Raw genomic sequence first — 10,447 nt, forward strand, 5'->3', positions numbered from 1 at the left:
TCAAGCGCCTCACAAGTCCACGATGCTAGATCCTGTACGGCATCGAAAACTCAAGACTTTGGCAAAAGCTTGTGGGCTTGTGTTGGGGGAGGGAAGGGAACAAAACTTGTGTATTTGTTTGTTTAATTTAGAAATAAGGCATCTGAGAGATGCCATTATTTTCTGTGTTTTAATTGTTGTGCCTTTGAGTTAAACTGCATTTTTGTCTTTTGGTTGAAATATGAAATGTACTGTCCCAATATAAAATAGTAATTATTTGACCTTTGCACTGTTTGTCTGGTCCTTTTCAATTTGATGGCATATAAATGTGGAACTTAATAGATCTCTATATTTTTAATGCACTTGTGATAAACTGACACCAGGGATAGACACGACTTTCAAATCTTGAGGTAGACCGAATGCTAGACAGGCCTCTCTCTAACCAAAACTGTAACCTTCAGGACCAGCAAACTCAGCCCCAGGCAGCTAATCCCGTTCTCTACGTGGCTGATCAGCCGCCCTGATGCGCCAATGTGTCGTGTCATTCACTGATCCACCAGCATAACTGTTAAGAGCTATACAGTCTTTTTGGTTCTGTTTTGTTGTTGTTGTTGTTGTTTTGTTTTTTTAAGCAAAATGAAAAACCTTTCTATTAGGGTTGTTGGGGGGAGGGGACGGGCAAAGATACAAGCCCCAGCCTTTAAGACTTTGACTATTGTACGTAAATATAGATGTGTGTAAATATAGGCACATGCATATTTTTATGTGAAAACTGGTTTTAAGAAACTAAAAACAAGTCTACACTCTTATTGATACCATTGCAATGCAAATGGGAAAGTAAAGAGTATGTAGTGCAGTTTAATTTCATGCAGTGAGAAAATATATGTGTGCTTCTGTTAACATCCCAGAAAACCTAGCTTTCCATGCCTGTTGGCTTAGAATGGCGGGCAGGCACCCAGGGTATATTTGTTTTCTTTTGCTAAGCAGAGATCTGGAATTCAAGGTGCTGATAGCGACCGTGGCTCCTTTCTCTAGTCACAGATCTAATGCTAGTGATTCAGTGTCACCTTTTTGAGCAGGACCTACATTTTTCTTCCTGTCAACCCAAAACGAAAATAATTTCAGTGTCGATTCACAATTGAGCACTAAGAAGGCCCTGACCCTGCAATCGGCCACTTGAGTGGTTTGAGGGTTTTTTTTTAAAAGTGGGCATTCTCCTTTAACCTCTACTTTTTTCAAAAGAAACAAAGGGCCCTTAACTGGGTTTCCTAGGAGCCTCTCTTCTCCGTCCCTGAAGTGGCCAAAAGCAAATCCTGGGGTGTGTAAACTAGGTAAGATTGTGATGCTCAAAATAACTAACAACATCTTGGGGCTTGATAATGGATTTTGTGGGCTTTCTTCTTGCCTCTCCCCCATCCTTTAAAGAAAAAACTTGTTTTTGAAAAGTATACACATACACGATTCAGGTTTTTATATCATACTGTATTGGCAAGGATACCACTTTCATTGTGCTTTATTCCCCCGAATCTCACTCCTTTCTTTCTTCTTTACTTGTTTCCCCAAGTTTCTTTGTCTTTCCCCTTTACTGGCCCTGTGTGTTGAACACCAGAAAGTCAAAGGCTGCAAGGCGATTTCCTACATGTCAATCTATTGTTTTTCTATGTTTAACTCTTGGATGCAGTATGTTTAGGTTGCTGGCTACTCCTGATTTTAAAAATCCTTCCTGGCAGAAGACAACCCAAAGACCCCTTTAGGTGAGGTGGATTTTCTCATTCTACACTATCAGGTCTCTGTAGACTGTGGGATGTTTTGTTTTCAAAAATACCTGGGGATGAGGCCGGGGCTGGGGGGTACGATATGTGATTTATCATGATTTTTTCATTAATATTTATTACATGGATGATTTTCTTACCCTGTGTTCTTCTGAAAGAAGAAATAACTGCCTGGCATTGTTAGAGTCAGCTATCGAATGGCTGAAGAAGTTGAGTATCTTTGTCTTCTCTCAAAATCATAAAATGAGAATTAGTAAAGCACTAGATTCAAAGATTTACCCAGATTTTAAATTTTGATTTCTTATTCTGTCTGGGGGGTGTGGAGGATTGAGAGGGCTTTCTTCATTTTAGCTTTTACCAGAGAACCAAGCTTGCCTTGACCCCTTGTCCTTAGAATTGGTGCTCTGGGAATGTTGCTGTGAACCATCAGCGTTGGGGGCCATCTTCCTAACGGTGAACACAGCCTAAACAGGGAGCAGCAGATGAGAGAGTGTGAAATTCTGTTTCCAGATGTTTATTTCTTTATGTAAATACGATGCCAATGTAAATCCTGTGTCAAGACATAGAGAATGGTGCTTTTTACTACAGTTAGTACGTGCATTTTGAGAACTACTCATGTTTCAGAGAATCTTTGCTGTGTATATGTAAACTTCTGTATTGTTCAACTGTTAACAAATAATAAATTATTTCATTATTAAAGAAATTTTGGTCTTCCGGATGTTTTGTATCCCAGTTTAGCCTTTCATGGTTTTTACTTACAGAACTGAGTTAATCAGGTTTCTTTTTCCTTTTAATTTCATGGAAAATTTGCTGGCCAAAAGTTTTCAGCCCTTGGATTCTGTGATGGGAGCTTTGATTGTGTGGCTCTGGTTGAAGCGCTTCCCAGCTGCTCTCCTCCCATTTCTCCCGCTCATGCGCTCGCTCTGTTAACATCCCAGAAAACCTAGCTTTCCATAGGCTTCCCTGCGACCCGTCTGACCACGCAGGCTGCGTTCGGGGCCGCACAGCAAACGAGACTGCCCCGTTTTTCCAGCAGCCCGTGGTCTGGTGGGAAAGAGGGAGATGCACTCACAGTTTGACGCAATATAGTCGGTGGTGGAATAAAGTCGTACGGGGACGGGCTGTGAGAAATCACAGAGGTGGTGGCATTCGAGTTGGGCCCTGGAGAAAGAGTGGGTGTTGGATGGAAAGAAGCCTTGCAGGGAAAGAGAACAGCCAGTGCAACGAGGCAGGTGATGGGGAAGGGAGAGCTCCTGGGACTGGGGCGTGGCTGGGAGCCCGTGGTGTGTGATGGGTGGTGTGGAGACACCACACGGGGAAGGACCTCCTGTGTTGCACAAGTTACTGAGAGGAGAAGAGTCACCTGATTTCGGAGATTTGTTTTTTTACATATTAACCCCTTGGTTAATTCACATTTATTCATTCATTTGACAAATAGGGATTGAGTGCCTAGTCTCTCTATCTTAGAGCTGAAGACAAACCAATGAACAAAACACACAAAACCCTGCCCTCTGGAGCTGCCTTTCTAGCGCAGCTGACTGGCGTTCAAGTCCTCGGCCAGGCAAGTTTTCTGAGCTGAGCGCACCATCCTGAAGCGCATTCCCTCAGCCGAGCGCTCGTTCAGAGTTAAGAGGAAGGAAAGAGGTGTCCTTCTCTTTCTTGACCAGTGACTTCTTATTGTAAAAACCACCTAAAATTTTTGAAGGGTCTTTATGATGCCCTAGACGTAACCTATGATGGCCTGAGGGTCTTGTGAAAAAAAGGATCCTTCTGGTATTTCTGTTTGGGGAAAGTAGCCTAGCCCTTCTGCTTTCTCCAAAAAGGAGGGACACATCTGGACCCTCCTAGGACATGTGATTCTAGAACCCATCTCTGTGGTCAGGCTCCAAATGGAACCCACCAAAGACTAAATTGCCAGCAACATGGAAGAAAGCTACGTCCTGCCCCAGCCTCAGGATCCCCGTTTACTGTGGCCGAGGAGAGGAGACTCTGAACCACAGGTAACTATGAAGACAGCTCTCACATAAAGATAGCCTCCCCTGCAAGAGGACAAATCTTATTTCCAAGGTTTCCTGACTTGGTTGGTTCACAGCAGCCTGATGAAAAGTGCCCTTTGTAATGCTGTTCGGACCCATGTCTTAATCACGGTCAGCTCGCCCGTGCTGAGGAGTGCTGAGTGCTCCGCTCCGTGCCCTGGGGAACTCTCACGGCCCTGGGGTTGAGGCCCTCATCGTGCCCATGTCACAGGTGAGGAAGCAGGGAGAGAGCTGAGGCATCTTGCCTCAAGTCCACGGAGCCGGTGAGCTCTGACTCCAGAGCCCCACACTCCCTTGCCTCCACTTTTGCAAATTGCAACTGTGTCCGATTTTAATCTATTTTCCATGCAGAGCACCTTTTCTTTTTTAAGCCTTTGAATGCAGCTACCTATTTTCCACGGAGGGGCCTTCGGTTCCAGTAGTGGGGCAGAAACGCGGAAGGCACAAGACAATTGTGGATTGTCATTGCTAAGTCATTTCCCTCCCACCTCCCACCCACCACCGGATCCCAACTCCCCTCTGTGCCTGCCGTGACCCAACCACTCCTGACCATGACACAGGCCCTGTGGCAGCAACCCAGGCTGCTCCTGGGGGAGCACGACCTGTAGAGGAGTTGAAGGCGTTCTTCCGCTACCACGTTTTTTGGGCTGAAGACCCCGTGACATCACTCTATTGATTCAACCGGTATTTACTAAATACACCTCCTACTTAGCCTCCAAGTCCCTGTCATCGAGTGCCCCTTTGTCCACTGCTTAGATGTCACTGTGACCTAGACAAGGAGGGACACACCGAGGCTCCCTGCCCAGAGACTCTGGAATAGCAGCCCCTGTTCCCATTGCCCACTAGGCCTTCCTTCCCATCAGTTTGGGACACTCAGCTTTCAGGGGTCAAGGGCCCCATGGGAAGCACTGTTCAGGGCTTGGCACTGGCCGGGTGTCAAGTCAGCTCTGCTCCCCCTCTGTCTCATGTGGGACTCTTGGGGCGTCCATGTGGAGCCCAGATGAGGTGGATGGGGGCTGCTGATTAGGAGTGAATAGGTTGCCCAGAGGCAAAGGAAGCCACAGGTTGAGAGAGAGAGGGGGAGCCCCTTTCAGGCAGACAGGAGGGCAGGCTCCGCCTGGCTGGAGCTTCTGGGAACCTCCCTCCTTGTGAGTGAAGGCAGTGTCTCTGGTGAAGACAGGCTCAGGATTTAGTGGGCAGCTGAGGCAAGAGCCAGCGCAGGAGCAAAGGGTACGGCCCCAAAGCCACGACAGAGCTGGTGGCCGAGGGACTCGGGGGCTGGAGAGGTTCACTGAGGCTCTTGGGGAGGAGGGGGCGCCTTTTATAGGATGCCCTTGGCCTCATCCAGGGGCAGAGATGAATGAGGACAGTCAAGGCAGGGAGCTCTGTGTCGGGAATCTGTCTACCTTCAGGGAAACCGTGACCCGGGAGAGAAGACACCTGGAGGGCCAAGGGGACAGAGAAAAGGGAGAAACACACCAGCCCAGCCAACCCTGTTGGCCATCCAGATGCCAGGCTGGGTCACACCTGGAGGCAGTCCCCAGCCCTGCACAGGGGCCAGTGGGATGAGAGACCCAGCATCCATCTGCTGGAAAGTTCATTTAGTTACAAACAGAACGTCTGACCGACTCCTGCCCAGCCTTGCTGATATTCGCATCGCACAGAAGGTAGGAGATGATGTTTTCATGAAGCGCTGGAGCTAATTCTGATCAACAAAGATGAGTGGGCTGGCCAAGTGGAAAGAGAGCTCCTTAGGAGGAGCACTGTGTCCCTTAGATACCCCGGAAGGGGGTCCTGGGTGACGGTCAAGCACACACACTCTGGTGGGATGGATCCACAGGCCAAAGCCAACTCCAGCCTTTCCTCTCTGGGTGACCTGGGGCAAGTGTCGTGGGCTCTATTTTCCTGGGTCTGTAAAGTGAGGATAATAAGAGTATTTACTTCCTGGGTCTTTTTGGGAGAATTAAGGGAGATGAAGTATGGAAAGCCCAGTGCCTGACGGCCAGGAAGCATTTAATGCCCGTGAGCAATTACGGTTATTTCACTAGCAAGGAGAGAAGCTGCAGGAGTGTTGGGAGTGTAACTTAGATTTTCAGGAAACAAAATTCTGACTTCAGAAAGAAATCAGCCTGGAAGGGAAAATTACATGAGAGGGTAGGGAAGTGTTCAAATATGTCATTCTGACTGTGCTATTTAGACAACACATTGTGGGCAGGAAGTGGTTAAACTGAAAGGAGGAGCAGAGAAAGGATGACTCAGGGACTGACGGTGACAGGGTGGAGGAGGGCCGTTTTCCGGGTGGTCCCTCACCTTGCTGCTACTCAGAAGGGCAAAGCTAGCCCTAAGCCCCTCAGCCCTGCAGGGTAGCTCTCAAAGAGAAAGCAGGCAGTGCAGGGGTGGCTCTGAGAGAGGGCCTTGCTAAAATGCCTACACCTTCAAGGAACTCATCAAAAGAGTGCAGGATCCTCAAGTCCCAGCATTTGCATGTATCTTTCTAACAGCCAATTCAGACCAAAGGTAGCTAGCGCTCTAGCCAGACAGTCAAGGAAGACGCCACACTTCAAGTGTGAACTCTGAGCAACTACAGAGATGGTGACATTCTCTGCAACTTTGGAGTTAAAAGCTTGGGTCAAAGTAGTTGCCGGTCAGGTGCAGACTAGCACAGGGCATGGAACAGCATGGGGCCTAGAAGAGGCATCAATGGAAACAGATGATCAGGGCAGGACCTGGGTGACATTGCTCTCTCTTCACCATACTTAGATCCTTTAACGTTGGGCAAAACAAACTTTCAGAACTCAGTGCAAGAATCTCATTGCTTTCCCTGAAGAAAGGGTGTGTGTTTCCTCAGGGAAACGGTGAATCATGAAACGGATCATCTTTCTCTTCTTGCTCTGGCTGCCAGGAAGCTCAGAGCCAAATGCACACCTCACCTTTAGAAATTATGTGAGACTCTGTGATTTGTAGACTGGTGTCCTAAATTCCCCCTAGTCTTTTCTCTGACCTTGATTTTTATTTTTAAAATTTCCTATTTAGGGAGCTCCCCGGTGGCCTAGTGGTAAGGATTCCGGGCTTTCGTTGCTGTGGCCCAGGTTCAATCCCTGGTCGGGGAACTGAGCTCCTGCAAGCCACACGGCCAAAAAAAAAAAATCCTATTTCAATGTATGTAATTTTGGAAGTCATTTCAGGTCCACTCTTGTAGAGAACAAGGAGGATGGACATATAAGAGCACTGCCTGTGTATAATGACAAACGTTCCGGTCTTTTCTTTTGCAAGCGGGGGGAAGTGAGGTTGACTAAGCAAGGGTGAGGTTATGAGGGTCAAGAGTGAGGAGAGGGAAGGTGAGTGTGTTTTCCTTTAAGTAGCGGAAATAAACTTGCCAAAGTATCGAAGGGAGCTGCCTCAGGGCGGAAGGTAACCGCACCTTGCCTAGAGGAACTGGGGCTCCTCCGGGGGTTTCCACAGAGGCAGTGGCAGAGTCGATGTGGGTCTGAATCACCTGTCAGAAGCAGAAGGAACACCGCCCTTTCTTCCCAACTCAAGAAATTTCCTTGGATTGAAAGTAAATGAGAATAACGTTCTTACAGGACTAGCGTGGAATCTGCTCTAGTGCATATTTTTAAAAAGTAAATCACCTGCAAATTTCAGTATTTTATTAACAAATTACTCGTGGCCACACCAAGGTTAAATGAGTGGACGTGGGTCGACCAGCAAGACAGCGACAGGTGGCGTGAATGGAACAATATCCTTACCCTGACCCATTCAACAGGACCCCGGGAACTTGGAGTCAGGTGTGGCTGGCATGTTCTCCGCATCTGGGATGACCCCAGGTAGCAAGTTGGCACCCAGACCGCCTGACAGAATCAGGATCCAAATGTTCTTGACGGGCTGAAGTGAGGGTCGTCTTGGACCGATGCATTTTAAGAGATAGTACAGACTCCTGTACTCGGCCATGAATGCAGCTGTCACAGAGGGGCTGTCGCCAGGCAGGTTCGATGCCAAGTCTCCAGAGTGAAGGGGCCACCACAGAGCAAAGACCCTAGGTTACATGAAGAGGCCCGTAGGGCAAAGCAGAGCAAGGAGGGGCCCCGGGATGGGGGCTCAGGGCTCCAGACAGCACTGGGCCCAGCAAAGCTTCCTCCCTGGCTCTGCTGCCCTCACCCCACCCCAGGCTCTCCCCAAACCCCCATCCATGACCCTTTTAAAAGAGACATCAGATCTCAGCCTTCCTCGCTGGCCCAAACCCTCCTGTGGATCTCCATCCAGCTCAGCAGCACGTCTATGTCTCATCAGTGGCGGGTCCCCACCTGATCTGGCCCTGGCCACCCTGCCCGAGCTCAGGTCCTACCGCCCTACCCCTCACTCACTCTGCTCCACCCGCCCTGGCCTGTGGGCTGGGCCTCTGCACTCGCTACTCCTGCCTGGAATGCTATCCCGGCCACCTCCCTTCACTCAGGTCTCTGTGCAAACATCACCTTATCCATGAGGCCTCCCTGACCCCCTCAGCATAAAATTGCACATCCCCCATCACTTCAATCCACTATCCCCCTCACCCTGTTTCATTGCTCTTTATCACCACAGGACAAATCGTCTTTTTGTCTGTTTGGTATTCAAATGCAGCTGTGCAAGAGCAGAGGCTGAACTCTCCATTGCGGCTCTGCCCCAGCACCAAGGCCAGTGTCTGGCATGCAGTGGGTGCTCAGTGACCCACATTTATGGATGGATGGATAGAAGTACGGATGGATGGATGGATGGGTGAGTGAGTAAATGAATAAGAGACGAACTTCTGTCTCAGAGCTGAGGCAGACAGTAGTGTCCAATGTCATATGCCCCAAGGACAGATGGTGAGACACAGGGAGTGAGGCTTCTACTACACATTAAGGACTTCATCACCATCAGAATTGTATGAAGGCAGCATAATGAGGGTCACGGAAAATGCCTGAGCTTTAGAATAATCCAGATGACTTGGTCAAAAACAAAAGCAATCTGATGGAAAACAATTTGGTTGAGAACAAGGTGAGAGGAAAACAATTCGGCCCGAAGGACAATTTGGTCTAAAAAAATATACTCCACCTTACTTTTTAAACATTGGAATTTTGATGTAGCACACAAGTGGAGTGAATCCTTTTGTGCCTTTTCAAGTATTTTGCTTAAATTTCAGAATAGTTTTACTCTCTGCTTTAAATTTCTAGTTAATATTTTAGCTATTTCTTTTAATTCTGTTCATTTAAAAAAAGTTATTGTGCAGCCTAGGGCGGCCGGCCCGGAACCACCTGATGAGATCTCTTCTCTCTAGGGATGGTGGAGCTGGAGAGAGGCTCCTTTAACCCTCCTGCAGGATGAACCCCCTGCCAGAAGACATGGAGAACGCTCTCATGAGGAGTCAGAGCTCGCACACTTCCCTGCGCAGACATCCATTCCATCAACCCCACGCAACTCATGGCCAGGATTGAGTCCTACGAAGGAAGGGAAAAGAAAGACATATCTGACGTCAGGAGGACTTTCTGTTTGTTTGTCACCTTTGACCTCTTATTTGTAACGTTACTGTGGGTCATAGAGTTAAATGTGAATGGAGGTATTGAGAACACGTTAGAGAAAGAGGTGGTGCAGTATGACTACTACTCTTCTTATTTTGATATATTTCTTTTGGCAGTTTTTCGATCTAAAGTGTTAATACTTGCATATGCCGTGTGCAGACTGCACCATTGGTGGGCCATAGCGTTGACGACAGCACTGACCAGTGCCCTTTTACTAGCAAAAGTGATCCTCTCAAAGCTTTTCTGTCAAGGGGCTTTGGCTACGTGCTGCCCATCATTTCCTTCATCCTTGCCTGGATCGAGACGTGGTTCCTGGATTTCAAGGTGTTACCTCAAGAGGCAGAAGAAGAAAACAGACTCCTGATAGTTCAGGATGCCCCAGAGAGGGCGGCACTGATACCTGGTGGTCTTTCTGATGGTCAGTTTTATTCTCCTCCTGGATCCGAAGCAGGATCTGAAAATGAAGCTGAAGAAAAGCAGGACAGTGAAAAACCACTTTTAGAACTATGAGTAAGACTTTTGTTAAATGTGAAAAACCTTCACTGAAAGTCACCAGAGGGAAAAAAAGGACCGGAACTGGGGGTCTCCCTATTGAAGGTTGAAATGGTGACATCCACTGCTGACGTTACTGAACAGCTAATAAAGAATTTATTGATTGTAATACCTCACAGACATGGTACCATCTCCACATACACTTAGTCACCTGCCTGTGGCAGGTAAGATAATGTCATGATCCATCCTGTACTCAGTGAGACTGAGTCTGATTTGTCAATGAATAGTTGCAGAAAGTCTTGTGCTGTGTTCCTGATCAAAGGACTTCTTAATATATTGGAATAATACTTTTTTAGTGTGCAAAATATCTTTTTATTTTGACTTGCAGAATGGAATTTTTTTGTTTCATGTCTCGGATTTCTTTTGTCTTTCTTTTTTAACTCCCTACATTTCCCTTGTGTTTTTTTAACTCATGCACATGCACTATTTGTACAATTTTTAAAGGTAATAAAATCCAACATATCAAAATGGAAAAAAAAATTTATTGTGAAATGTCATTCACACAGATAAAAGTACATAAAACATAAATGTGCTGCATAGTAAATTATTCTAAACACCACCCAGTCAAGAACCA

The 10,447-nt window shown here is 47.2% G+C and overlaps 1 protein-coding gene across 1 annotated transcript; it reads left to right on the top strand.

The window, feature by feature from the left end:
• The first annotated feature begins 9,123 nt into the window (after nt 1-9,123).
• LOC133105401 (STARD3 N-terminal-like protein) lies at nt 9,124-9,881 on the top strand. The gene is given in 3 exon segments (XM_061211388.1): nt 9,124-9,192; nt 9,194-9,572; nt 9,575-9,881. Coding segments are annotated over 3 exon segments (705 nt in total). The 3' UTR covers nt 9,832-9,881.
• The last annotated feature ends 566 nt before the right edge of the window (nt 9,882-10,447 follow it).

Source organism: Eubalaena glacialis, chromosome 14 (assembly GCF_028564815.1).
Source record: "Eubalaena glacialis isolate mEubGla1 chromosome 14, mEubGla1.1.hap2.+ XY, whole genome shotgun sequence".
In the NCBI taxonomy this organism is placed as follows: Eukaryota; Metazoa; Chordata; class Mammalia; order Artiodactyla; family Balaenidae; genus Eubalaena; species Eubalaena glacialis.